This window comes from Agelaius tricolor, unplaced genomic scaffold, assembly GCF_023055355.1.
Source record: "Agelaius tricolor isolate 1412-34295 unplaced genomic scaffold, bAgeTri1.0.p SCAF_7, whole genome shotgun sequence".
NCBI classification, from domain to species: Eukaryota; Metazoa; Chordata; class Aves; order Passeriformes; family Icteridae; genus Agelaius; species Agelaius tricolor.
Window position 1 is genome coordinate 31562040 of NW_027269267.1, and position 28000 is coordinate 31590039.

The following is a 28000-nucleotide window of genomic DNA, read 5'->3' on the forward strand; positions in this document are numbered from 1 at the left end:
TGTCAGTTTTTATTCCTGAACTGCAAAGTTTGGTTTCCCCTATGGATTAGTGTGCAAATAATATCTGAGTTCTCTCTGCCCCAGCTGTTTTAAATTTTGTAGTTACATCTGTCCATAAGCAAGATGTGTGTTAAATTAGGCTGTGCCATGAAGTGCACCCCTCCACACTTGCCTTGCCACTCAGGACTGTTTTGCAGAGGAAATGGTAACTGCATATGGCTTTCTAGAAAAATTCCCTTTAGTTTGTTTATGCTTTATCTGTCTAATAATTAGGTAGTTGAAAATTGATTGTTATTTTTTAAAACAGCATTACTTTTTGAAGTTTTCTTAAAAGGACTTAGTTTGAACTAGTTTTTTGTACTGTTTTTTCTGTCTCTATCTACTTATGTATTTTGTGACCCAGTTAGTTGATCCAAAAATGCAACTTAGTAGAGCAGCCTTTTTGTTTGAAGATGTAGTTCAAGAAGAATTGAGTACTTCCTATTTATTTGTCAAGGATATCCATACTATCTATTTGAGTGACTTAGGCTCATACTCAATTTTTTTTTCTGAAAGCCATTAAGCTTTCTTTATTGGCAGAAAGAGGACTAATATTTACAATTTTCATTTTCTGAGTTAGGTCCAAGTTTAATACCTAGAATAGTATGGTTGAAAAGCTTCCTGTAGGCTTGGTGGGGAAAAAAAAGGCTAAACCCAGTTCATTAATTCACGAGGATTTTTTTCTGTGTTAAAATCAAACATGAACTTAATTCAAAAATACCATCTTACTCTAAATATAGTTTAACACATTTTTTCTCTTAAAGTCTTTGTGGTAGTGTATATGCTATGACTGCACGCAAACATTTAAATCTACTTTGTGGCCCATGAAGCAGTGAAATCAGTAGTGATAGGTTTTGGGTATAGAATTACTGCCAACCACCCCAGAATGAGTACTTTATGTACATCAGATGTAGATTATGCCCTGCCATCTTTTTATAGCTTAGTAAGGTTTGTTTTTCAGATCTTCATTCCTTTTCTGAGCTGAGTTTTGTGGTCAGGTGCAAAGCTAATTGGCTGACAGTGGTTTATTCATTATAAAACATGTGGAAAATTTCCTTTGTTAGGTAAAATTCTCCTGTGAAAGGAATCCAGATAGGTTGCATTCCTTTCCATCAGTTGCTGAAGTAATCTTAAAATTTAGAATAGCTGTATATCTCTGTAGCCTGGATCCTGCAGAAGTGTAGAATGCAAAACATGAAGATCACAGATGCCTAGAAATGAATGACATTTGTGATAATGGTGTTAATTAGTGGTGGCAAGTTTTCATTTAATCCTTACAGTGTCTTCACGTGGTACAGATTCCTCCTAAGGAAATTGATGTAAAAGCACATCAGAAATACTGATAACTGTGTGCTGAGGTCACCCATAACTCTGTAAAACCAAGGTTCTCCATAATGTGAAAGCTTGCAGATACCTGTATGACAATGTTAGGACATTGTACAATCAGTTACCTAAAACTCCAGTTATATTGGACAATTCATGTGAATTCAACTGATGGCTCCTTTAATTGAATTTTTCCTTGTTACACTCTGAGAGAGCAGTGATGGGGGAATAACAAAAATGCATCCAGTTCATGTACTGCATTATTTCTGCATTAATTAAGTGGTGTACACAAAAAACAGTGTCAATTCAGAGCATTCCAAATCCTTGACTCTTGAATGCTTTTCCAGAGAGCGCTAAACTTTTTTAAAAAGTTTTATGAAGTAAAATTTGTGTTTAAAAAGATAACTTACACCTGTGATGTAATTGAGTGCATTCCTCTATAGTGCTTTGTTCTGCACAATGTATATGGTAATTGAGGTCAGAGCTGTTCCTGTCTCCTCTAATTTCAATTAGTGCATATTCTGTGGTGAAAATTTTGTGTTACTCGTGGAGTTCTGAAAAAGGACCAAACTTGTGCTAAATTGATGAATTCTAACCTGTAAGAGCACATTGATGTTTATGATCTATATTATTTAGACATCATGCGTGTGAATAGCACACTGTGCCTCCCTGTCATAGCATACATGTTTGGTTTAAAAAAAAAGAAATCTCTATTGAAAATAAGAGATAAATTTTAATACCTTTGCAGATTGACATGTAATAAATACAGTATCTCCGATAATGATAGAAATTGCATTGTACTCTTAGAAAAGTAATTGTAGTTTTGACCAATTTTTTGTTGTTTCTGCTCATCTCTGAATTCTACCAGTAAAATGAAGGGCACTCTCCCACTGACAGATTTAATCCACTAAATGATAGCTTTGCTTTGAATTAGATTTTGAAGATTATGAGCTGAAAACACTGTTTAGTTGTAATGGGAAGCTCCATATACAAGATGAGTCTGTCACTGATGTGCTACTTCAGACAATGAGAAAAAATAACTGATAATACCAGAAATTTTATTTTGTCCATATGAGTTCCTCTTGCAATTGGCATCAAATTATTTCCTGTCTAGAATCCAAGTCCCTGGACAGTTGCAATGGACTGTGCTCTTATCAGTCAAGCAAGTGGTAGACAACTGTGGGAGAAAGAGATTAAACCCTTTTGTGCTAGTTCAAAATATGACATAGCTGGACTTGGCTTTTCCTGTCCTTAAAGAACTGAGACCATTTCCAAGAATATTCTGAGTTATGTAGCAGCTTGCAGGAAATAGAAGTATCAAAAGAAAAGGAGGAGCAAAAATCTGGTGGTCACAATGTTTGTGTTTTGTAATTTGAAGGGATCTGGGTTAGGCTTAATCCTGCTCTTAACACAGCTGTACTGGCTATCAGTAGATGGGTAAAGATGGTTAGTGCTTTGTATGCTCATAATAGTATTTTTAATAAATAGAGTAATATTAAATGTACATTTTGTTGTTTTTACAAAGAAAATGTGCAACATTACAGTAGTTCAGCTATATCTCCTTTATTTTTGTTTGGTATGAAATGTAAATGCCTTTCTCGTGTGAGTGACCTAGAAAGAAGCAAACGGTGCTGCTCACTGCTAAAATAATCAAATGAATCTTTTGTTACTGTTCAGGTGGACCCTGAGGTTTTTTCTGCACTACCTGCTGAGTTGCAAGCAGAGCTGAAAGATGCATATGATCAAAGGCAGAAGCAATCAGAGCAGCAGCCTGCTAACACTTTAGGTGAGAATGTGTAGTTGTGCAGTAGTTTTCTGGTGTAGGAGTTGTTTGCTATCTGAACAGCTATGCAGCCCTAAGTAACAAACTGGAAAATATAACCAAAGCTTCTCTGAAGATGCTGTGTTCAACTGAATTTCCCTATTTATTTTTGACAGACTCTCAGTTACAAGCAGCTGTGATTTCAGTTTGCAAACAGGTGCCCAGCTTTACTCAAAAGGGTAATTAATTCAATTCATGGGGGCTGTGGTGCTAAGCTTCCCCACATCCATATGTTTGCCAAATGGAATCCAAACTAGATGTGTCATGTGATTTAAAGTATTGCACTTTCTTCAGTTAGTTGAACTCTTTTCAGGGAGCATTCTCATGGTTCCCTGAAACCCATAGCACTAGCAGGGTTTTGGGACAGCTAGAGAAAGATATACTGCATCTCACTGGATGTCTCAGTCAGCTGGGTTTACTCTGAGCTGATCATCCAGGTCTCATTTTTATAATCAGTAGAAAGAAATAAGACTAATTCCCTGTGAACATGCTTTGTCATAAAAATAGATTGTAAATGTTATTGGCTTGATTGCCAGTTAAACACTGCACTGTAATTATAATCACACCCTGATTTCACAGCCAGTGGACTAATGCAGATAAGTTGGAATGATGGAATGAGAGAAAGATTTCCTTCATAAACTGTGATAAAAGCATTGTGGGAGCTTTACACTGCTGGCTTGCTGCTAACACTGGTGGTACAGTGCTCTGACTGAGGTGAGGCAGTTTGTCCAGTAGAATCAGATTTCACCAGCTGCTTAATGTGAGCATTCAAGTACTGAAATGCTCACATTAAAAAGCTTATGAATAGCTGAGTGTCCTCTGTACACTGAAAGTCTAACAGTGCTTTTCAGATTTGAAATGATGTGTACCTTAAAGTTGCTTTATCTAGGCTGTGTTTTCTCAAGTGATCATTAGGTTTTTGTGGGAGATAGAGAGTCCCCCTTTCAGTGGAAAAGTACTAAATTTTAAATGTATCAACCATTGACTATTCCTGTGTTTTTCAGTGTCAAAAAATCCTTTCCTACACCTGAAGCATACAACTATGAAAAATAAGAAAAAAATACGGGAAAAAAATGCAGTCAATCCTGTGAAAAAGGTTCAGAGTCCTTTGAAAAACAAACTTATTGGTAGTCCTGCAAAAACCATGCCACCTGCATCTGGAAGCCCCCAGAAGCTAATAGATGGCTTCTTGAAACAAGAAGGAACAGCTGCTCAGGTACTTCTAACACAAACAGCTTTTGGTAAAGCTGTGTCTGCTTCTTTAGACTGAGTTCAGTAGCTATTTTTCTTTACTGGATTCTTCACTGACACTTAGCTCTGTATGTACATGGTGTTGCCATATTTGTCAGCCTGAGCATTATCCAATTCCATGTTTGGAACAGGCTGAAGCAGTTCCATCAACTTCAGACTCTCCAGGCCCATCAGCTCTGCAGAGGGAGCAGCAGCCGGGCTCCTTCAGGCCACAGGCCCCCAACCTGGCTGGAGCTGTGGAATTCAACGATGTGAAGACCTTGTTGAAAGAGTGGATCACAACCATCTCAGGTGAGGGGTGTCACACTGGGTGATCTTGCAGTGCATCACAAAGAAAACTGCTTTGAGAAGGCTTTTTGTACTTCCTTTCTCCTTCACTCTTCCTTTTGCTGCTTATTTCTCACAGTACTCTTGAAGTCTTACTGCCTTGGCAGTCTTGGAAGAGCTTGATTCTTTCTGCCAGTTGTTCCTCTGTGGCTTTGCCAGCTCCTCTTGCTTGACATCATGAAAAGTAACATGATCCTTCTTCAAGCCACGTGTCTGGCCATTGTCCTGTGCCTCAGTGTTACTTGTGTCTGAGGTTTCCTCTATTTTTCCAACATATTGCAATTGCCTAAAATGAAAGTTCTTGAAAGGAAATTAATTTCTTCTGTGAAGATCTCTTCTTAGAGGCAAAGGAATGTAGGGTTTGGGGTTTTGTCAAAATAAATGCTGGGAAGAATACTAGATTAAAAACTGTGCAACTGTGACACTCTTGCTAAATTGTGATTTGAATTAGGTCAAACAAACAGCAACTCCTTAAAACCTTGGGAAATTTGATCTTCCTGCCATGGACATTATTATTCTCCCAAGAGTTTCAAAACAGCCATTGCATTCTAAAACCCAGTCTCTTTTCCCTTGGGTTACTGCTAGTTTTGCTGTCCATTGTTCTTACTGAAAAAAGTCTACAACACAGGTATTTCAGGACCCTGCAGTCCTGTTATGTGCACAGCTTCTGATGTCAAGAAGATGTGTGAGAATACAGAAATTGTCAGGTTGGCCCCTTACATGCTGACACTGCAGAATTTCTTTCTATTGTATTCCCATTATTCTGTGATTATATTCTACGTATACTTAGGGAAAAGACCTCATTTTTAAATTTCTTTTTTTAATTGCAGATCCTATGGAAGAAGACATTCTACAGGTTGTGAAATACTGTACTGATCTAATAGAAGAAAAAGACTTGGAAAAGCTAGATCTGGTTGTCAAGTACATGAAAAGGTAACTTAATTGCTGGTATTTGTGAACTTTAGACTATTTTTGTTAGAATTTATACGCTAGATGCTGCATTGTGAGCCCATTAACCCATCAGACATTCCAGTGATGAGTGGTTTTAAGCTTGAATACTGGGCTTGAGGGAAGGAGTTGGAGTGTTAAAATAGGTATTTTGTGAAAAAAATAAGAGTAATATTTAGTTGTAATTCATAGAATCACAGAATGGTTTGGGTTGAAAGGGACCCTAAAGATCACCCAGGCCCAACTCCCCTGTCATAGGCAGGGACTTCTTCCATTAGACCAGGTTGCTCAGAACTCCATCCAGCCTGGCTTTGAACACTTCCAGGGATGGGGAATCCACAGCTTCTCTGGGAAACAATTTCTAGACAAAGATTGTACTTTCATCAGCATTGTCCCTTTTCTTCATCCTGTTTTTGTTCATTTTTTCATGGTATCTATCTATAGACCCAATTTCATTCTCTTGTTGTATCCAGATTCTGTCTCACTCCAGCCTTTAAATGCATTCCTGTTACTTTGTTATTGTGCTCTTATTACTCTTGCCATGAGTTTATGAGGTTTTTAACCATGTATGACTTGCTTACTAACTAAAGCTTAACCATGGAGCTCAGCTTTCTAAGTTTTAGATCTGCAAATATGTTTCACAAAATGAATCAACACCAAAAAGACTACAGAAGTGTAGGAAGTTCACTGGGCCTTTTGTATTATATGATATCTTTAGGCCTTGGGAAATGCAAAATACACAGTGTAATGAACTGTTTCATGAAATCTGTGTAGTAAATTCTTTATAAAACTCTTCACAATTGTCAGAATGTCCCATTCCTGGTCCCTGTGTGTTGGATCTGCCCTGATGGCAGTGTGTCTCCCCAAAGGTTCCCACTCATCCATGTAGTACTGATGTTACACCCTCCAAAGCTCTGAGTGCAGGAACCCTCTGCTCTCCTGCAGTACAGCGATCTGGAAGGGACACTGAGAGTACAGAGCTGCTTTGTTTTCCTTGGGCAGTTCCTTCATTCACTTCTTGTAGCTGCTGATCATAAGAGTAACCCACATCACTGGGGGAACTTGTAGTTCTCTGTGGATTTTGTTTTTAGCAATAAATACAAAAAATAAAAAATGAATATATAAAAAATTATATAGTGCCCCAAACCCTATTATTCAAATGTGTTGATTGCACTTGGCATTTGTTGGAAATAGAGAAATAGCATCTCTGTCTTGGGATGAGGAAATAAAGATGAGGATTCAGAAGCTTGCCATTTCTGGTCTTCAGTATGCAGCTGGTGGAAGGTCACCCACCACTTAATCCACAGGCTCATTCCACTGCCAGCTGCCAGCATTCACAAGCTGCTGTGCCACTGCTCACACCAGGAATTTGTGCTGTTAAGTCAGGCTTGGTGTGTTTAAGTAGAGAGGGAGGGCTTTACCAGGACTGAATCCAAATTCCATTCCTGGGGAACTGTTGTGATCTTGTTTTCCAGTGTGAAGACCAAAAGTGATTGTAAAAAGGACTGGTTCTGTAATGGTAATTTTCAGCCTCTTCTTCCTTTTCCCCCTCAGGTTAATGCAGTCATCTGTGGAATCAGTTTGGAATATGGCATTTGACTTCATTCTTGACAATGTTCAGGTAGTTTTACAACAAACTTACGGAAGCACATTAAAAGTTATCTGAACTTGTAGTAAAGAGCTTGATGAGAGCCTGGAGCTCTCTGCTAGCTGTGCCATAAGTGCTTGTGAGGTATTTGCAAAGTGCATGATAGTAATGCCCTGAGTTTTTATAATTTCAAATTTCTTTTTAAACAACAAAGTGTTTTGTACATTTCTTTTCAGAAAGTGCCAAATTTGTCAGTATTGCATGTAAATAATTGTGTTAAAATTCTTTTATTGTAGCATAGAATCTATTTACAAAATGTTTGTTTATAAAGTTTTATGGATTTTTACAGTGAAGTGTTTACAGTTGTTTAATAAAGAACTGTATGTATATTTTTGTACTGATTCTATTTTGTGATGCTTCAGTTTGAATATAGTGAACCCCTTTCACTAAAGCTGCAGCTTTGATTCATTTCACAAAGTTTTACACAGTGGCACTGCCTCAACCCATGGAGGAGGCTGCTGTACAGGTACCTGGCCATTTTTTGTTTCTTCTTTGTTAACTTTATTACAGAATTTAAGCTGAGGGAAGACTATTAGTTCATTTTCAGTTTCATCCTTCAAAGATTCAAGCAAGGGTGGCCCAGTCACTCCTGAAGCACAGAGGATGTCAGCTGAAGCCTGGGTGCTGTCTGACCTTGGGTGTCCTGTCACCTCTCACGTGCTTCTGGAGGAAGGCAAGTCACCCCAAAGTGGCACTGTAAAGGAGGGGGGGAGTAGCCAACATGGAGCATTGGTCAAGCCTGCATCTGTCCTCTGCATTGCTCCTACTCAAGATAGAGCCATTTGTAAAACACCACTGTTCTCCCCAGCCTGTGGCACACATTTCCTCCATGCAGCATAACAAACTAGGTTGTCGGGAGCAGCTGAGACAGAATAAACCATTCCATCACCGTGTCCCTGCTTGGGGGGTGAGCTTGCATCCCTGCAGTTCATATTTCGGGCAAGTCTGCTTCTTGCAGGTGTGCACCAGCCTCACACAGTTGTACTTGGCCCAATACGTTGAACAAGGCTAAAAAGGACCTGGAGAGAATGAAGAACACTTGACAAAAACCAAGTTGGTAAGAAAAATCTTGGTTGAAGAAGATGGGGGGAAGTGAGAAGTATTAATGCTGGGCATAGAATAGAGAGCAGAAATGCAAGCTGGAGCTAACCCTGGAGCAGTATTTGCACCACTAGCTGAAATGGAAGCACCTTGCCTAGCACAGGGCAGGAGCTGCTGCATGGAGAGCAGCTGCAGCTGCCAGTACAGCTGGGGCAGAGAAAGCTCTGTGGTACATCCCTGGCTGCAGCACAGCTCACAGCAGTGGCAGCAGGGTTTTTACCTTTAGGTTGTGACCTTGGCTTCCTCCTGCCACACACTGGGAGAGCTACTGACCTCTACAGCCAGGTGAGAGATGAGGGAAGGGCAGGAGATGTCACTTCCCTTTACTTCAGTATGGCTTTTGTTAAATCTCTTGTACCATCCTCAGGGAGAAGCTGATGAAGAACAGGCTGGAGAGAGAGGTTAACTGAAAACTGGGTGTGGTGGTCAGTGGTACAAAGTCCTGTTAGGGGCCAGGCCCAAGTGGTACCCAGAGCCAGTACCAGGCCCATCCTATTCATCCCCTTTGTAAAGGACCTGGGTGCTGGGGCGGTGCAGCCTCAGCACGTTTCTGATGGCACAGGATGGGCTGAGGGGCTGGGGTGTGCTGGGACCCCTGTGAAGTTCAGCACAGAGGTGCCAGGTTCTGCTCCCAGGGAGGGAGGGAGGGAGGGGCCAGCTCTGCAGTAAGGCCTGGGACTTGCTCGGCACAGCACAGGCAGCTGCCAGGCTGCAGGAGGAAGATCCCCAGGAGCCAAGGCAGGAGCTGTTCCCTCTGCTCAGCACTGGTGAGAGGCCCCTGCAGTGCTGGGCCCCTCGGTACAGGGCAATTCCCAAGCACAGGCCCCAGTGGTGCTGTTGGTAATGGAGCTTCTCCCACAGCACAGGGAGGGCTGAGACAGCAGGGACCTTGAGCAGGCTGGGGAGGCTGATCCATGTGAATAAACCCCTGCTGGTGCTCATTTCCTTGCATCCAGCCATCGATACATGACTGAGAGATGGACATTGCCTGAGCCAAGACCTCCCAAGTTTCCCTTAGTTTCTAGGTTGGGTCTTTTGGAGCCCCTTCAGTTCCTGCTTTTGAAGCTGCCTTTTTCTCTTCACCTTGGTTTAGAAAAACCAGCACATCAGCAGCTCACATCAAGGCAGGTACTGCTGAAACACAAGCAGGTATTTTAGCAGTCAGGTTTCAGGTACAGCCCTGGTTTTGGAACTGGCACTCAGACAGATGTACAATTGGCATCTTTAAAAGGACTCAGCATTAATTGTCAGGCTGTTTTAAGTTCCACAACAGAAGCCTGCCAAAGGAGCATATCTGTTTCCTGGAGATTTTACCTATGGGAAGAACACCCTTATGGATTTGAGGGAACAAAGAAGAATACGTTGACCACACTCTTTTGACATCTGTGTTCTGAAGAACTTTTTATTAGTGTAGTTTTCATGATTGCATAGTTTGCAAAAGAAAATTTTAACAATTAAATGCAGTCTCCTCTCTCTGATCATTGTGTTCACCCACTGATGGGAAGTTGCACCACACACCAACCATAGTGAAAAGGTCCTTTTCAATGGCAAGTTTAAAGTCTAACAAAAAAAAATCCAGAAAGTTAAATTCCATTTGCAAAGGAGGTGAGTTACTAAATGTTCCTTTGTAATGGAGTCCACATAGTCTCAATCAAAACATTCAGATTTTTCGACAAAAAAAGTAATCCAAGTGACAGAAGAAATCTGATCAAACTGCATGTTGAATGTTAAACTCTTGTAAGTATCTTAAACACTAAAAATCTCAGCTGCATAAACAATCCTCAATTTTGTTTCAGCTTGTGCTTTTGAAGAATGTTTGTTTTGCTCCCATCAGCATGAGCTGTGAGTTACCCAGAGACAGCCTCAGAAAGAATCCACCAAGCTGTCATCCCAGGCAGGGAGGCAGAGGGGGAAAGGGGGTAGGAGAATGCTGGGATTGCAGACTGGCTCCTGGTCAAACATCACAGACATACATCCACGCTGGAGCTGGTTCAGTCCCACGCTGTCGGGTGGCTCCACAGCTGTGATGCAGCATCCACAGTCACAGCTCCTGGCCTGGCAGCTGTTGGCAGGAGCTCACACCCTGAGCAGCAGCTGGAGAAGAGATCCCTGCTCTGACCTCGGGAGTTTGGTGCTGAACACCTGGCCTGCCCCTCCGTGCCTGACGTCACCACCTTGAGCACACAGGAAGTGCATTCTGAGGAGGAAACGCCTTTGCTGGAACAGCCTCCACCCTTTTGCCAAGCAGAGGGAGGCAAGAGGGGCCCTGCCTGGCCTTTCCACATCTGCCACAGCCCATGAAGTGAAATTTGGATTACCGAAGCAAACTGTAAAACAAATGGGCTGCTATGTCCATCTCCTTTATTTGTGGCTCTGCATTATAATGATTACAGTTGACTTCCATGAACTGTACAAGCAGTAAAAGGTGGGCAGCTATGCTTTTACAACAATTGTTTCACACAAAGCAAATACAGAGATACCCAATTGCCTAATTTTCTATTAAAAAAAACTCTATAGGCACAAAGCAGAAGAATGCTGGAAAAAAAAGTCAAAAAAGTCAAGGAAAGAGGTATGCATAAATAAAGAAGTATTTCTTACATCAAAAATGTCCCGAGAATCACAAAGTCTGCAGAAGCTTGGTTAATCAAATACTGCAGTACTGCTCTCATCAGTATAAAAGTGAAAGAGCTTTAGTTCTGTAATAAAAATTCAATTTATTTTATTTTGGAGAGAAGGAGGGAAAAAGGGTGGAAGGAAGGTGTAAGAGAGGGAAGGGCAAACTTTAAAACAGCAGCCAGTATTAGGAAGGGTAGTAGGAGAGGTGAACAGGCACATTGGAACCATGGGAACATGTAAATTGACCACTGTCAAACCAGTGTAAATTTCTTGGTTTCTCATGGAAAACATTTTATCAACATATTTTCCTCCCAAACATATATCCAACACTGTCTTCAATACAGGACTTTGTTGGTAACTTTTTTAGTAACAGGAAGAGTGCGTTTATTCCTGCCTCCCCATTGCTGTAAAAGTTATCTAGATGATTTCAAACACTTTCTTCAGTTCTACTATAAGCTGCCAGTCAGACTTCTGCATCTCATCCCTGAACCAGTCCTTCAGAGCATCGATGGACTGACGGCTGATCTGTAACACAAACCCATCAGAAACGCACAGGAATTAACAGCAGCACACTGGAAACAGGTATTCTGAAGTCAGGGCAATCTGCACACCAGGTAAACTCATTCTAAGCCCCCGTTTGCTTAATTAAGCCCATCAGCTGAATGACCCAACCTATTTGTTCCCCTTCATTTCTCCTCACACCGTGTCCCTTATCTGGTCTAGAGGAGCTGCAGCTGGACCGACCATCCCACACCTTATGCAGTAAGGCAAGAACTGGAGGGGTCTCCAGGGCCTACAGGACCAGCAACCCCAGCCTGTCCCTATCCCAGGCCCTGCTGGCCCTTCATTTGTGGGCACACACCCCTGGCACGTGTGTGGCAGGATGTGTCCTATGACACAGTGACTTACAGCAGCTAGCAGGGTGGAGAGCTGTGGCTTTACCTCCAACAGCAAAAGATGAAGCAAAGGATCATCTCCTCATTCAAGCCCAGTGCCCCATAGTCAGAGCAACTGGAAGGCTGCTATTCGTTGTGCAATTTCAGGCACAGGCTGTGGTGCCCTGGGGGACTGCTGAGCTCTGTGTACAAACAGCTGGCAAATAGTGAGTGTGGCATTTTGCCCTCTCAGGTGCTCTAAGCTCCAAGGTCTTTGCAGCCACAGCACCTCCTTCCTTAGGCCTCTGCAGGGGCACCACTACAGACCTCAAACCACAGCTCCAGAGACGTGGGCTGCACAATGCCACACACACCCTCCCAAGTGAATGTCAGTCTGTGACAGAAGGCTCCTCCCCCTGTTTTTGAGGCTTCATGCTACATTTCCACTTCAGGCAAGCTGCCACTCTGTCCTAAGGCCTCTCCACAAACAGATTGCTCTTACCTTGCTGACGAGGATATCTGTTGCTTCAAAATGTCGTCCATACATTTTAGGTGATTCCCCAGGAATAGGTTCTATTTTAACACAAACTTCTTGGCCTTTCTTTGCAACATCCACTGGTTTGTGGTTTATTTCAATACTTGTGACTATTCCAATTTCAACAAACTGTAATACAATGAAGCAGCTGTAACACATCCACCAAACCTCTGTGCGTGCACCCTTCTCTAAACTCCTGTTTGGAGGCACAGACTTGCTGCAGGAAGTGTGGCACTGGCAGAGCTGCCCCCTCAGCACAGGCAAGCCAAATGTAAAGCACAGCAAATGCTCCATCCTGAGAAGGACAGGGACACCAACCTCCCACAGCCCATCTGGGATATCAACTGGTTAGCCCTTAAAATGTCAAGAGCTGGTTCTCTCCTTTTTTAGCTACCAGGTAGGACAATTTTGCCCATTACTCAATACCACAGCACAGAACTGGCAGGTGCCCTCCAGCCACATTTCCTGTGCCCTGCTCTAGGGCTCAACTCTTCTGGAAGAGTGCAGTGAGATATTTGAGCACCAGAAGAAAGACCTGATTTGCAAGTCTGACCCTCATCTCCCACCAGCAATCTGTGCAGAGGAAAAGCATGCAAACACTCCCAGGAGCATCATATCCCAGGAAGCACCATCTGGATCAAACATGCAGTGGGAAAAGACCCTTACTTACATTTTTGCTAGGTACACACATGGGAGTCCCCTGCTTCACCTGGCCGGCCTCAACCACAACACCCATCACTATTGGGTCACGAGAGTTGAAAATGAACTGAGGGAGTATTTTCAACTTGCATGGAAACACTGCTATATGCCTGGAAGGTGACAAGAAAAGGCACTTTGAAAGATACATCCACTGTTCCAGTCACTTTGAAAGATACATCCACTGTTCCAGTGTATCACTAACAGCTCTGCCTTCTCCCATACTACTTGGGCATCCATTCTAGGGGAGTTACTTGGAGAAAAGCAGGAAAAAACCTCTTTTCCAGTCTTGCTAATTCTAGTCCATATCTGTTCTTCAAGAACTACAGGGAGTAATAATCATTCATGCCTGGCATGGATTTTAATTTGACAGGCTTGAGTGCTCAACTTAGACCAAGACCAAAGGAGTAGTAATTTTACAGTGTAATTATAGCCTCACATGAACACAGGAATAGAAATATTGTTGCCTGAACTCCAGAATGTCAAGGGTTTTTTTTTTGCCAAGTGAACAAATACATTTAAAAGCTGAGCTAAACAAACTCAAGTTGGGATCAATATGAAACTAAACACATTTTCATTTATTTTGACTGTCCTTATTTTACTGAAGGCCACCCAATGACACATGATGCCAAAAATTAATTTTGGTCCCTATAAATCCTTGAATGATTACATATTCATGTTACTGCAGTCAGAATTAAGCCCTCTACACTGGGATCATGTGAATATGAAACAATAGAATCCAAATCCTTTTAGTTTTGTTTTTTTAACTCTGCAAGACTAACCCATCTGCCACAATCTAGGAAGAGAAGCCAAGTACAGAAAGCAAACTGTAATAAAAACACTCCATATTACACAACAGTTCTAGCTGAATCCTGCATCTGCTGCACAACTTTCACAGCTCTCACCTCACTAGGCCTAATCCAGATCTAGACAATTAGACCGGAGCACTGAATTCTTGAAAAGTATCAATTTATTGTCCTACCCTCTTCCTCCTCTCCTCCCTTTCTATCAGAACCATATGCTAAGTAATAAGGAAACAAGTAGTTAAATACAGCTTCATTTATACTAAAGTAAGAGAGACACTTATTTGGGAAACACCCAGAAGACAATTGCTCATACTTACTTGAATTCCTCTTGTTTCTGTTTTTTGTAATCTTGTCTGTATTTTGTGAAGGCATCAAATAAGTGATAAATGATTTCAGCACTAAAGATGCGAACTCCTAAGCTATCGGCCATCTCCTGTGCGTCCCGCTCAATCCTCACGTCGAACGCCAGAATGACGGCGTACCTGCAGGAACAGCAGCCCAGAGGTTCAGCACAGGGCTCCCCACAGAGCACAGCAGAGCAGCCTGCAGCACCACTGCACATTTATCAGCACTGCACAGCAAAGGTACTCACTGTGGGTCATGCTCCAGCATAACTGAGGCCTTCATAACATCTTTTTTATGGACAGGACCTATATTAATTCCTGAATACTGTTGAAGAAAGCCACAAAAATCAAGTCACTAACCTCTGAGGGAAAAGGAAACATTTACTGACTAAACACAGAATCAATGGCATCAGACAAAGCACAGTAGTACTTACTGGCACTTCTGATGTTTTAAGAAATTCAAGTAATGCCTCTAAAGAGCCTAAAGTAGAAGCCTGGACATAAACACCTTTCTCTTCTAATTTGATTGCATTCAGTGTTTGCTTCAGTTCATGTATTAGTTCATCCTTTAGGAAAAAAAAAAGGAGAGAAAACAAGTTTTAGTTCTATTGCTATTTATGCCTCAGGGTACAAAATCTTCCTGTTCATGAGCTGCTGAAACAGGCAACAGCCATGGTGATAGGTCCCAAGGGACAGAGTTGCAGTGCAAACCATACACAGCCTGTGAGATACTGACTGTTTCTGGCATTAGAAAAGCCTGAGCTGAACTAGACCTGTGGATTTTGTAGGAAGATGATCATATAAAACTGAGCAGATGCCCACCTTCAGAGCTGGTAACATTTCTCTGCAGACCAAACATCACTTTCCCCAGCAGTACAAGTTTCTGCTGGCAAGGCTGAGCAAACACATGGCCCACATTGTGTGGCAATGCCTTCAGCTGCCTGGGGATCAATGACAAAAGCTGACACCTAAAACCACGAGCTGGAAAGGATCCTGAACACTCTTTAGGCCTCAGTACCAGACAGGATGCAAGAGCAGCAAAGCCAATTGGCTCCTTTTAGAGAAGTGAAAAAAACACATTTTTTTAGAGCCTATGCCTTCTAACCTCAAACACTAAAGTCTCTTCCTCTGGCAGATGAATGGGTTTTGCCATTGACTTTTAGCCATTGTGTATCTACTACCAGTAGTACACTTGAAGTAAATACTCATATGGACCCAGCAATAAGATCTGTGTTTGGACATCCCAAAAGTTTAACCTCCCTTCAAAGGTACAAATAAGTAGACAGAAGACTAAAGGAAGACTATGATTAAGAGTATATTAGCAACGTGTAAATTGGCAACATGTAAATTAAAAGTAAATTAGCAAACTAACTTCCTGCCTTTGGAGAAGCAAAACACACAGAGCAGTTTTGAGTTTAGGATAGCTACATCCTTTCCTCTACCATTTTTAACATGTAAATCACAAAAGAAATTTATTGCAAAAGACTTAAATTAGCTTTGCAATTAGGAGAGTTTGCAGAACTCCACTAGTAGACATGTACCTAATATAATCTGATTATAATATATCCATAATTTACTACAAATACCAAATCAGTAATTAACAGAGTCAAACTATGCCATGATACTTGTTTTCAAACCTTATTCTAGCAGCAGAGACACCCCAGCGAAATATCAGGGAGAAAACTAATGGTCAAGATACTAAAAACATCACATCACCAAAGCTTCACATGGGCACAAAACAGGTTACTGGAACAGTTTTTAAAACAACCAAAAAACCCAGTTATTTGCAAATTCAGCTCTCAACATTTGACTTTCATCACCAGAGAGCTCAAGTTACCCTGTGTGTTGTAGTTCAACATCAGCCACCTCACCTTGAGGACTGGGACTTCATCCTCTTTATGAGCTACAAGCAATGGCAAACCAGCCAAGGTTTTTTCCAAATCTTTCCCAAGAATCTTCACACCTTGAGCAGCAACAACCTCTTTGTGCTTTTCATACTGGTTCTGAAAAAGAGAATATACACACTAGCAAGGAGTTCTGTGCTGAGCAGCTGAAGAACACAGTGGGGAGCAGTGAAGTGCAGCAGCTCCCAACTTTCATCATGATTGTCTTTGCTTTACACTTTGCACCTTTCAGTCGTCCTGCTCCTCCCCCTTCAGATATCCCCTGCACCTTTGCCAAGGTGGGCAGGGCACAGGGAAATCTAAAAGCAGGGAAGGGGGCCAAAAGGAACATGTACTAGAAAAAAGCAAGCAATAGTAGGCATCTACTCACTAATAAGACCCACAAATTCAGCCCCCTAGGTGAGTGATGGGAAGATGCCAACAGCTTAACAAAAACACTAAAGCTTAACTGACACACAGCCCAAGCCTCTCTGCAGGAAGGGCTGTCCTCACTCTCCCACTGGAGGCCGTCCAGCCTGCTCATGTGCTTAATTCCATGTACAATTTCCCAGGTTCCCTCCCCATCCAGGGGAACCTCAAAGATGTCACACTCAGGGCATGGCTCTTAAGACATAACAAAACCAGTTATTTCTGAAGATCTTTAAATTGATGTTAGAAGGATTTTCTGGTTTGTTTCCTAATTTTTTATTTGGATGTCCCATCCTTTTCTTAAAACTGCAAGGCAGCTTCCTTCCTGAATAAGCACTTTGTTCCTGCAAACCTCTATCCTTTAGCCCTCCACTCCAAGAATCTGGGTCTTATTTCAAAGATGACAATTCCACATGAACAAGCTGAATCAAAATGCATCCTCACTGCCTGCATCAAAAAAGCCCAACAGCTACCCTAGGTTTACTTCCCCAGCTCAGGGTTCCCAAACCTGAAAGGTTTATCCTATTACATTTGCCTAGGTTATCTATATGGTTTTCTTTGCCTTGAAACAAGTCTGTGCAGACATTTATTCCTTCCCTTTTAAACAGGAAACATCAAAGCAGTTCTTTTCAACATCTTTGAACTGCATGCATTAATCTTAATATACATATTAATTTATTTACAGCCTTTTGATTCTGTGTCTCCTCATTTCAAGGAAAGCCATGCAGGAAGGATTTCAAATTCAGGGCCTCTCCTCAGGCTAATAAGGAGAGCAGAACCTACAACTCTTGAAAGCACCAAGAGGCTGCAGATTCTGCAGAAGTCTTGGTCACTACCACTCACCAACCAGCCCTAGAAACTCATGTGTTCACTTTTCTCAAATGTAAGTGTATATGGTTTTTGTTACTAAAAAACCACTTCTACTAATATTATAACTTTAACTCAGAAGTTGCTGTACCAGTACACTCCATTTCCATTTGAGATGGGCATCTCCCTCTCACATGTAGCCACATACCTGAATCCCTTATTAAAGCATACACACCCTAATCCTCACTGCAAGGTAATTCTTTGATCATTCTCTTTGCCACTGCTGTGACAACACACACCCCAACATGAACATTTTCAAAAAAGACACCAGATTTCCCCTGCATTCCCCTTGAAGCCCCCTTTAGATACCATTAATATAACCACATTCTACTACATTCTCTTTTTTATAAAGCTTGATTTAATTTTTTCCTGGTTATAAATGTCAGTAGAGTAACAGCTGCCATACCTTAACTCGTAGCTCCTTCATAGGAGGAGGCAGCAGCAGACCTCTAATCTGAGTCACGATAGGACCTTCTACCCCAGGAACAATAATGGTGTCTCCTTCTCTCAGACGTCCATTAATCAGAATAACATCTATGGTTGTGCCCATGCCTGGCAGTGCTTTCACCTGAATGAAAAGGGGAAAAAAGTCACTTCCTATTTCAGCACTGCAAACACACAGTTTTTACCAGAAGGAAAGATGCAGGGAAGGGAGAAATTTCTATATGAATTTCAAGAAAGGGTTGCTGTATTACCTCCATGACTTGAGCTCTCAGCTCCTGACACTCAGCCAGTCTCTTGGTCAGCATGGTTTGTGTGAGCTCAACGAGAAGAGCTATCAGACTGCCCATGCCATCCCCTGTGTGAGCAGAGGTAGGTACAAGAGAAACAAAAGTGCGGGGATCCTTATTCTCATAAAACAAGGCAGCGTTCAAGCCCTGCAATCAGGATTAACAGTTACACAGGGAAAAGCACATATACACATCAGTATTGACAGTAACATTCAACCCCAGGCAAACAGCACTGCATTTTTAAAATCCCAATTTAAAAAGCCAACACTATTACTGACAGCATGCTATGGAAGCCTCAATCCACACTTGGAAGTAGTGTGGGATAATTCTACAAAGCTAATTACCCCATCTAGCTTCTAGATAGCATTGTATGTCACCAACAGAGGAAGTTCCCAAAACTGACGGGATTCATACCCTGCCAGCATCCGAGAGAAAGAGACAGATGGGATTCTCTCAGGATATTCCCAAAGAGAAAGAGAACAGTGACAGAAAACCTCAACTGCTATCCATTGACCATGCACAGAAATTAGCTATTTTTCTCCAAACCAGCAGTAAGGACAGAGCAGTTAAAATTATGCAAAATGCAAAACCAACAAAGTTTGATTTATAAGAGGTTAACACCAATATGTTAGAAGAGAAGCAACAGCTTTCTTGATATTCCAAGTTGTTTTGAGGAAAGGGGAAAAAACAAAATGAAACAAAAACCACCCACTCACCCAAAACAAAACAAACCACCACATGCCTCTTTACTAGCACTTTTAAGCAAAGAAGCTTGAATATTCCAACCTACCTGTTTTGCAAATTCCACTATGATAGCTTTTGCACGTTCTTCAAATTCATCTTTTGTATTCTTTTTCTGCTTCTTTAAGGTGACAGCTACATCTGTATCTGGACTTTTTTTCCAGTCATATAACCTATCAATCTTGAAAATACAACAGTATGTCATCTTATGCAGTTTACTAAAGGGTGTCTTTATGCTTATGCCACATCATCAGTGAGAAATACTTTATCAACCAACTTAGCCAGCCTTTTATCTGCTCCAGTAATCAAATTAAAGTGTTCTTATTTGCTTTGGCTGCTATATTTAGCTCTGTTTATGTCAGGCAGTATTACAGGATAGCAATGTTACTTCAGATTTTAAAAATTCAAGCTATAGTAATCTTTTTTCATATGAAAAAAGTTTATGTGCATAAATTACACCAAGATTAAAATAAAACATTAGAAGAGACCGGTTTATAGATTCACATACACATAAAAAAACCCCAAAACCATAGAGGTGTTTGTGTTTTTTCCTGAAAAGAGACCACACTAGTTTTATAAAGAACTCCTAAAATTTACTGGTAAATATGGACCCTGTCCCATGCTGCTACAGAGAAGGGACCAGAGAAGGGTTGTTCAAAAGACACAACTGTATTTCAGAAACACTTCCCCATGATAGCTGCCAAAGCAGGACAGACTTAGCCCAAAAATATCTTTGCTGTAGAAATCAAAACTACATCTTAAGAAAACTGATTATAACCTGGTCAAATAATACAACTATAACTTAAAATGCAAGAGCTCATAGTTATTTAATTTCAGGCTCACTGTAGGCCTTTGATGGCAACGAGTAACAGCTGGGTCCTCAGATCTGACCAAGAGAGAACTCTCTACTACTCTGCCATAAGGCCTGGACACCTCTCCATCCAAGAGGCTGTTTGTATTCTTTCAAAAAGTAGCTGGTTTTGGCAATGAGATAATGGCCTCCTCAGTTCCAACCACCTTCCATCGTAAAGCTCCTTTCATTTTTGAAGTATATTGCAATTTTTACACTGCACACAAACAGCCTTCTGACAGCTCTCCCTCAGCATATCAGATGGCTTCCAAAGTCATTGAACGTGAGTAATTTCCATATATATAAAATAATTCACTGAGTCATCACAGAAAGGCAGCGTAATTTCTCATGCAGAGGATTTTAAAAACAGGGCTGAAAAGAACTGGTAAATTTTCCATCTAATACTGCAAAGCCCAAAACACTTTCCACCGGTGATCAACATTACCGCCCCATGGCCTAAAGTCAGCTTGTCTTCAAGTCAAACTGACCAGTATCAGTGGCTAAAATGAAGTATGACTTGTCAAGGTAAAGCTTGTGTTGGAATTTTATCAGAAAATGGACACAAATCTATGTAAGTAGGCACAAGGAAAAAACCCTACAATTGAAGTACAACTTCCAGAAGGGTGAATCATAGAGAGAAGTTACATAAGGCAACAAAATTTACCAGTCAGGACTCCAAGAACTGATTGCTCTGCAAAGCTCCCGTGGAGCCATTGTGGTATCAAGGACACAAAAATGCAACAATAGGACCCAAGAACCACCCCTTCAGATTTTACACAAAAAAAATTCCAGTTCAAGGAAGAAAAAAGACAATTGTCAAATGCCAAATGCATTATTAGAGTGGAGAAATATACTATTAGGATAAAAAATCTATCCTACCTTGTTGAGAGCTACTATAAAGGGGCATTTCTTTGATTTCAACAGATTTATTGATTCAATTGTCTGTGGTTCCAAACCATGCATGATGTCAACTACAAGTATAGCAATATCACAGAGTGAGCTTCCTCTATTTCTTAGATTGCTGTGACATTAAAAGACAGGAAAAAAAATCAGTTATTTAGCAACAGAACCTTTATAAAAACACCAAGTACAATGTCAAACTTACACTGACAAACAAAAAGCTAAAGCTCATCAGTTATTTCCCCTCAAAAATGTAAACCATTCAAATGACACTTTGTAATTTTCATTTAACAAAATACATTAATGAATGTAAGAAATTATTACATTAAGAAATTATTATTATCCTGAAAGTTTTCATATTATTATATATTTTTACAATGCAAGATATGTTCTGATCATTTTCTGAGCAGCAATTGAGACAGCTAAAGTGAAATGTAGGAGTGTAAAACCTGAACAAAACTTTTTTTATTTACTGCATAAACACTAAGACTATCATGATTTTATACAATACAAGGTAAAGAGACTATCATCACATTGTTGTTGGCAAACAAAACCTGGCTAGAAGCTGTAAGAGGTATCATGCCTAGGTACTGATCTGAACATTACCAAGTGCTCCACAACACAGCATTTCAATGCTTACAAAGGTTTTTACTGAAAAATATCACATCAAAGTCTTAATCCTTCTGTTTCGAGATTTCATCCAAGATCTCACCTCAGTGAGTTCAGTTATGCTTGTCATGTTTTACTCTTAGAAGCTGATTTAGTGGCTTGCCTGTATGCCACTGGTGTTCCTAGAATGCATTTTATCTCTGCTAAGACTCAGATGACTTGGGTAATTAGTAACTTCCAGTCTTAGAAACTCAGTTATCTTAACTGGGACACTATGAATGAGAGACTAGGAAAAAAGTTTTAATTTTTTGATTACTTAGGTCACCTGAAATCCTCACCTTTTTTCCTCCAGCTAGCTTCCTCCTTCCATCTTTCCTCTTACACTAACTATTTATTTACATGCTTTTTCAGATATTCATGGCTCAATTGGCACGAAGACAGAAAATTAATCAGCTATAAAAGGCCAGCAATTAACCAGATATAAAAAGCACCTGCAAATGAAGCAAATCCACTTAATTCCTCTACTTTAAGTTGGTTTTGTTGGACTTTTTTTCAAGTGAGAACTAAAACAATGGATTAAGCAAAGACCACACTTTGCTAAGAATATCTCCAGATGCTTTTGCCATCAGTTCTGAGAAGTACAACATTGTGAGAAAACATTACCTGAAAGACTCATGTCCTGGAGTGTCGATTATCAGCATGCCTGGAATTTTTATGTTCTCTCTGTCAAACTAACATTTCAAAATATTAGCCATCTTGTAGAGATTACACAAGAAGAAAAAAGAACAAAATAAGAGCTGGCAACATTACTGACAGTCTGCACTTCAAAAATCCAGATACATATTTTAAGGCCAGCACCGTCTATAAACCAAATCAGTCAACAGTCATTTCAACATTAAAAAAAATGATGCAGCACATTCCTTCAGGTGTCAACAGGCCACAAGCTAAGCTAAAATCTGCAAGACAAGACAGCCTACAGAAGAAAAGCCATTTCAGAGTAGTGAGATGTACCATCCTTGGCTTGATGATTTTCTCCTCTCTCCTAAGCTTACAGGCTTACTGAGTTGAGTTAAATCTTGGAAAAAGCCATTACTACACCAAGGCTTGACAGCCAGTTGCTTCTGCAAGCAAAATAGGATATAGTATCCAAAACAAATGATACAGAACAGTTACTATACTACTATCTGTAACATGATAAAATTCATCACCCAGAAATTGGCCAAATTTCAGTACACACAGCAAAAGCTGAGTTTTGAACACAAAATATGCTCAAGAGGTTTCAAGAGTCTCAATTTACAATCAAAAAACTGACAAGTAAGCAGTCTGTGTACATATGTGCACTGTCCAGAACAGAGTGAACAGTACCTTCATATTTTTCTGAAGAAACAGTAATACATTAACTGAAATCAAATGTATGAAAAATGAGACAGCCTCCCCTTTGCTGGGGGAATGATAGGAATTAAAAAACAATAGACCACAAAATTAGAGGTGGGGGGAAGTACATCTGTCCATGCCAGGAAATCTCACAAGGCCTTTATTAGTCTACATTTCATATTTGTTAAGATGCAGTTGTTGAAGTGCTGTAACTTACATTTTTCACCATCTTAGTTTGTTCATTAATAGCTTCAAGAGGAACATTAGTTGCACCAATCTGCTGAGTGATACCACCAGCTTCACCGTCCTGCACGTGAGTGTGGCGGAGCTAAAGACAAAAAAGACCAGAAACTTCTGAGCACACTCTAATTCCTTCTGTCTTCAACCAAAAAAATAAATGCTTAAACAAGAGGCACAGCCAGTGCTTTCACACTCCACACCTTACCTTATCCAAAATTTTGGTCTTGCCTGTGTCTACATGCCCCAGGACACAGATAACTGGTGCTCTGAGCTTTTCAGTGTTCATATTTTTGCTGTTTTCAGCTCGTCGTTTCTATGTAAAAGACACACAAAAATTGGTAAGTATAAACCAAAAACCACAGTTCCCCTCTTGACTTGATTACATACACACAAACACAGAGTTAGTTGTAGGACTTATATTTTCAAGGCAATTTAAGGTCTGTCATCCCTCTTTTGGTAAATCAAAATTTTTTGACTAACAGTTACATTTTTGTTTGGTTGGTTCTTCTAACAGTCTAGTAGGCTAAATTGTTATAAGCACTAACAGTAGCTTTGCTGAAGGTGCATTCTGAACAAGCACCTTGGGTGAGGAAAACAAGAACATTAGCAGCCACGAAAGCACTGAACAGTTTAGACACATCTTTTAGAACTTGAAAATATCTATCTGTAAAAAACAAAAGCCTCTTTTTCCAGGAGGGATATAGAGGTGGAGGGGAACAACACTTAAGTTGCCATCTTTGTGGTCAAGTTACCTAAAAACAAATACTTTATCTTCACACAAAACCAAGTTTTTTTTTCTTAATTAATACAATGTCTGAACCTGCTAAAATATTAGCCCTGACACAACCACCATTTTGACAAATTTGACAAAATAAACTGAAAATTAATCTGTTTGTTATACAACACAAGAATCCAAGCGTATCTTAATACCTCAATTCTCCGTTTAGCTTTGTCATAAGCACGCTCCTCCTTAGTGCGGTCATCGTCAGAGTCATACTCAGAATCAGAGCTAATTTCCTTGCTGGGCTTCTTTTCCATAGATTGTTTTCCAATAGCTTGGGAGTCTGGCTCTCTCTCATCTGAAGTCTTTTCGTCCTCATCTTCACTGCCTTCACTGTCTTCAGATTCTTCACTCTCTTCTTCCTCTTCCTCCTCTTCCTCTTCCTCCTCCTCTTCATCATCCACTTCATTTTGTTCTTTGACTTCAATATGGACAGGTTTGCTCTCTGTTAAAAAAAAAAAAGAGTAAAGTAAAAATTCTCTATTAAAGTTTACACTTCTGGGGAGAGATGGCACCAAAAAAGCAAGAGAGACTACTAGAGAAGAATGAGGACTGAGAGTAGGCTCTACAATAAGTGCTTGTCAAGATCATTTTTCAACTTCAATGTAAAAAAAAAAGCAGAAAAAAAAGTGTTTCATGTTAAGAGTTGTTGGCTTGTGTTTCAAATCCAAAAAGAAAGCAAATTTCGGGTGGAGTGAAGAATGATATTATCAGCACACTTATGTTTAACATTATTTGCAAACATTCAGACATTCTTTAAAGTCATGTGCACTTCATAAAGGAATAATGTACCAATCCCTTTTTAATAAAGCCAAAATACTCCAAATCATTACAATATGGATTCTATACACTACTGATCAGGAAGGCACATTTAAGCAGACATAATAATCAGAACAAATGGTCTCTTTAATGCCTATTAAGAAAAATCTCATATTCAAGTTTTCTTAGATGGTTCAGAGAAGATGAGAATTTTTCATAGGAATTCTTCAATAAACAAACAAAAAGAATTATCAATAAGTAATTTTCTTTCTTTGAAAGCTTCCCATTTATAATCACCTGTAAAATCATACAAGGCAAGCTGATGATCACTTTAAAACCATGGATTGTCCTCCTTACAACACTGCTGGCAGGCTCACTGCTCTTAGAGATTAGTAACATTTCCTTGCTACATTCATAGTCCATCAGCTTAGTAATACACTAAATCTAACTCCTAGGAAGGCTCTTTTTCTGTATCCCATTGGCAGTGCCTTCAAAGCCAAGCAGTAAGAAGTGCTATGTCCTCTCCAGGACAGTGGTGCCAGACTAAAACACTCAAGAAGGCAAGCAGCTCTTAGAACTCAAAAGCACCAGAGGAACACATCTGTGTTGGAATTAAATCCATTCTGGAGTATGTATCTGTATGTCAAGTATTACACTCAAAAGCACAGGTGTCAGAAGTATAGGCAAGTTACAAGTGCTTGATGAATAAATAATCTTTAAGAAGCAATTAAGATATTAAGGAAGCACCAAGTCCAGTAATCAACTCCTGTTCAGGACAGCTCAGAGAAATAAACTTTCCTCTACCACTGGAACAAAGTTATCCCTGCACTGTAGCACAGCCCCAAGTTTCCCATAAACACTGCTGTTGAGCACAAAAAGAATATGACCTTTGGCAGACATGCACAGAAATATTTATGTTCTGGCAATTATTTCCTTTCTTCTAAACCTGACTCTCAAAAAAGCATATCATAGAATAACAGAATGGTTTGGGCTGAATGGGACTTCAAAGACCATCTAGTTACAGCCTCCCTGCCAAAGGCAGGGACACCTTCCACTAGAGCAGGTTGCTCAAAGCCCCATCCAACCTGGCCTTGAACACATCCAGGGATGGGGATCTGCAGCTTCTCTGGGCAACCTCTTCCAGTGTCTCACCACCCTCACAGTAACGAAGCTCTTTCTCAACTAAACCTATTCTCAGTTTGAATCAATTTCTCCTTGTCCTGTCACTACATGGTCTTGTAAATAGTCTCTCTCCATTCTTCCTGTAGGCTCCTTTTAGGTACTGGAAGGCTGCAATTAGGTCACCCCAGAGCCTTCTCTATTCCAGGCTGAGCAATCACAATTCTTTCAGCCTCTCCTTGTAGAGAAGAATTTACTATAGCACATGCACACTTCACCTTCACACCATTTTATTCCCTCACTTCTTTGAAAACTTCTCACAGGGGTACTCTCTTAGATGCTGCCAGACTCACATAATAAAAATACTACAGCTTTGAAATGATTACTAGAGAAATACAATCCCAGGTAAAAGGTTTCCCAAAGCTCACAGAGATGGTTTAAGCACATATTAGAGAAGAGGATTTCTACTCCCGTAACAAAGGATAAAAAAATTACAACCCATTTATTTTAGATGGTAACTCCACAGAAGAGTATTTCCAAAGGGTTGTCTTAAGCAGTATTTGCATGGCTTCTGAAAGCTCTGCTTTTGAGAAGAGGTTCTTGTATGTATTTATCATCATACTTACCTTACAATTTATCTAACAGAGCAGAGGAAAAGTCTAAGTAAAATAATGTTTTCTATAGAAACAGAAAACTTAGCCCAAAGCCTCTTAACCAGAAAAAACGTACATGTGGTATTTACATGCCCACCTTTCTCTCCATCTTCATCACTAACCATAGCTTCCCAGTCATCCAGACCTGCATCTTCTGTGTCATCTTCTTCCTCTTTTTCTTCTGAAACCAAGAAACCCAATACTGAAGTTAAAAAAAAGTCAGTCCAGCAAGATATAACATTTTTAGATGCTCCTTCTTTTGACATACTGACAACTGCAACTCACAGGTTTCTGTTACCATAATTCTATTGAAGTATCTCCACACTCCATAAAAAGAAGATGCAGCATACTTAAAAAATAATCTCCAACTCTCTCCACAAAAATCATGTAGTGCTAGCATCTTTGCCTAGACAAACTTTTGTGGAAGAGACAGATAACCTACTCATCTAGTTCCTGCCTGCATATCATGCCAATGCCTGCATAATGCCTGCCACACAAACCCGTACCACAATCACTATCCTTGCAAGGAGCTGCCCAATTAACAGTCACCATGTGTAACAAACAAACTAGCAGAGAAGCAAGAATACAAGTTACAGTAGAATTTTAACTAGTGAGAATATACAAATTGTCTATAAAAAGGACATCAGGTGCCTTAACATAAATATACCATGGGTTCCAGAAGCATTAAACATATTAATTCAGCAGGAATTCAGTTAGATTTATGAAAAGACTGCAGCTCTTAGTGAGAGACAAATGGAAAAATGCAAACATACAACCCTCTCCAAAAGAGGCATTATACAACATATGTTTGCTGCAGCACACATGTCATAAATCTCAGCTCTCTGAAAGGAAGACTAGGTTCCACACTGCTAGAATACTAGCTAGGAATTAATGTTCTGCCAGTGAGCCCTTCTCTTAAGGCAGTGGAATGGCCATCATGAGATAAGTCAAGCTAGAATCACTGGACACATTCAGCTTTGTTTTCAAAAGCAGCACATTTTGTCAGTATTTGTCTGACTTAAGAAGGGTAAAAATTGAAACAGTCTCCTTGCAGAGAAAGAAGTCCAGTACAATGTGATTTTGACCAAGCAAGTGCTGTGTATAGGCAAAGATGAGGGCAACAGTCTGATCAGCAAAGTTGCTGATAACTCAGTTTCACAAGCTAACATATATCCTCTTCATTCAGCACCTGTGAAAGCAAAACATCTGGCAGAAAGAATACAATCACTGTGAATACTGCACTATCAATTCTAGAAGCAGCATTATTTCCTCCCTTCCTCCACCCAACTGTTGACAAAACAGACTTGTAAAAGCAAGTGACAAGTCAAGGGAGCGAATAAGGCACTGAATGTGCTCATTTGAGAAAACTGATCAAGCCAATTGAACACTGGAGTTGAACACTGGAGTTCACCCAGAATAAGAAACCGAAGCTTCATGCCTTTTACTCCATAAAATTTCATCAATTCCTCCCTTAAGAAAGGAGAAAAAAAAAAAAAAGAAAAGGCAACTGCCTCAAGAAAGGATGGCCATTCAGCCCTATCCAGCAAGGTACTGACATCATGCAGCACTGATACACAAGCTTAAACGTTTGAAATTTATTAGCATTACCACCAACCTGGATCTACAGGAAGAGGAGCCTCTTCTTTCACTGGTGTTTCCAGTTCTACAGCGTCTTCAGCTGGGGAAGTTACTCCCACACTTTCTGAAACTGCAAGACAGGAAGTTGGTTGCTA

The 28000-nt window shown here is 40.4% G+C and overlaps 2 protein-coding genes across 19 annotated transcripts in view; one reads left to right on the forward strand and one right to left on the reverse strand.

Moving 5' to 3' along the window:
• REV1 (REV1 DNA directed polymerase) overlaps positions 1-7685 on the forward strand; it is a 55483-nt gene extending 47798 nt beyond the window's left edge. For all 8 annotated transcript variants that reach the window (XM_071430805.1, XM_071430806.1, XM_071430809.1 and 5 more), the window contains 5 exons: positions 3040-3148; positions 4189-4400; positions 4567-4726; positions 5593-5695; positions 7265-7685. In XM_071430805.1, coding sequence (XP_071286906.1) covers positions 3040-3148; positions 4189-4400; positions 4567-4726; positions 5593-5695; positions 7265-7376 — 696 coding nt within the window. In that variant the 3' untranslated portion in view covers positions 7377-7685. The remainder of the gene's footprint in view (positions 1-3039; positions 3149-4188; positions 4401-4566; positions 4727-5592; positions 5696-7264) is intronic.
• Positions 7686-9833: 2148 nt separating this feature from the next.
• EIF5B (eukaryotic translation initiation factor 5B) overlaps positions 9834-28000 on the reverse strand; it is a 37852-nt gene continuing 19685 nt past the window's right edge. For 7 of the 11 annotated variants that reach the window (XM_071430824.1, XM_071430817.1, XM_071430825.1 and 4 more), the window contains 17 exons: positions 27883-27975; positions 26365-26448; positions 23886-24181; positions 23161-23268; positions 22933-23043; positions 22005-22072; positions 20712-20853; positions 19032-19163; positions 18206-18388; positions 17917-18078; positions 16203-16334; positions 14766-14897; positions 14580-14656; positions 14305-14469; positions 13156-13294; positions 12453-12614; positions 9834-11600 (listed from right to left, as the gene is read on the reverse strand). In XM_071430824.1, coding sequence (XP_071286925.1) covers positions 11493-11600; positions 12453-12614; positions 13156-13294; positions 14305-14469; positions 14580-14656; positions 14766-14897; positions 16203-16334; positions 17917-18078; positions 18206-18388; positions 19032-19163; positions 20712-20853; positions 22005-22072; positions 22933-23043; positions 23161-23268; positions 23886-24181; positions 26365-26448; positions 27883-27975 — 2294 coding nt within the window. In that variant the 3' untranslated portion in view covers positions 9834-11492. Of the gene's footprint in view, positions 11601-12452; positions 12615-13155; positions 13295-14304; positions 14470-14579; positions 14657-14765; positions 14898-16202; positions 16335-17916; positions 18079-18205; positions 18389-19031; positions 19164-20711; positions 20854-22004; positions 22073-22932; positions 23044-23160; positions 23269-23885; positions 24182-26364; positions 26449-27882; positions 27976-28000 lie in introns of those variants that run through there. The other 4 variants (XM_071430818.1, XM_071430820.1, XM_071430822.1 and 1 more) reach the window with 4 other exon arrangements.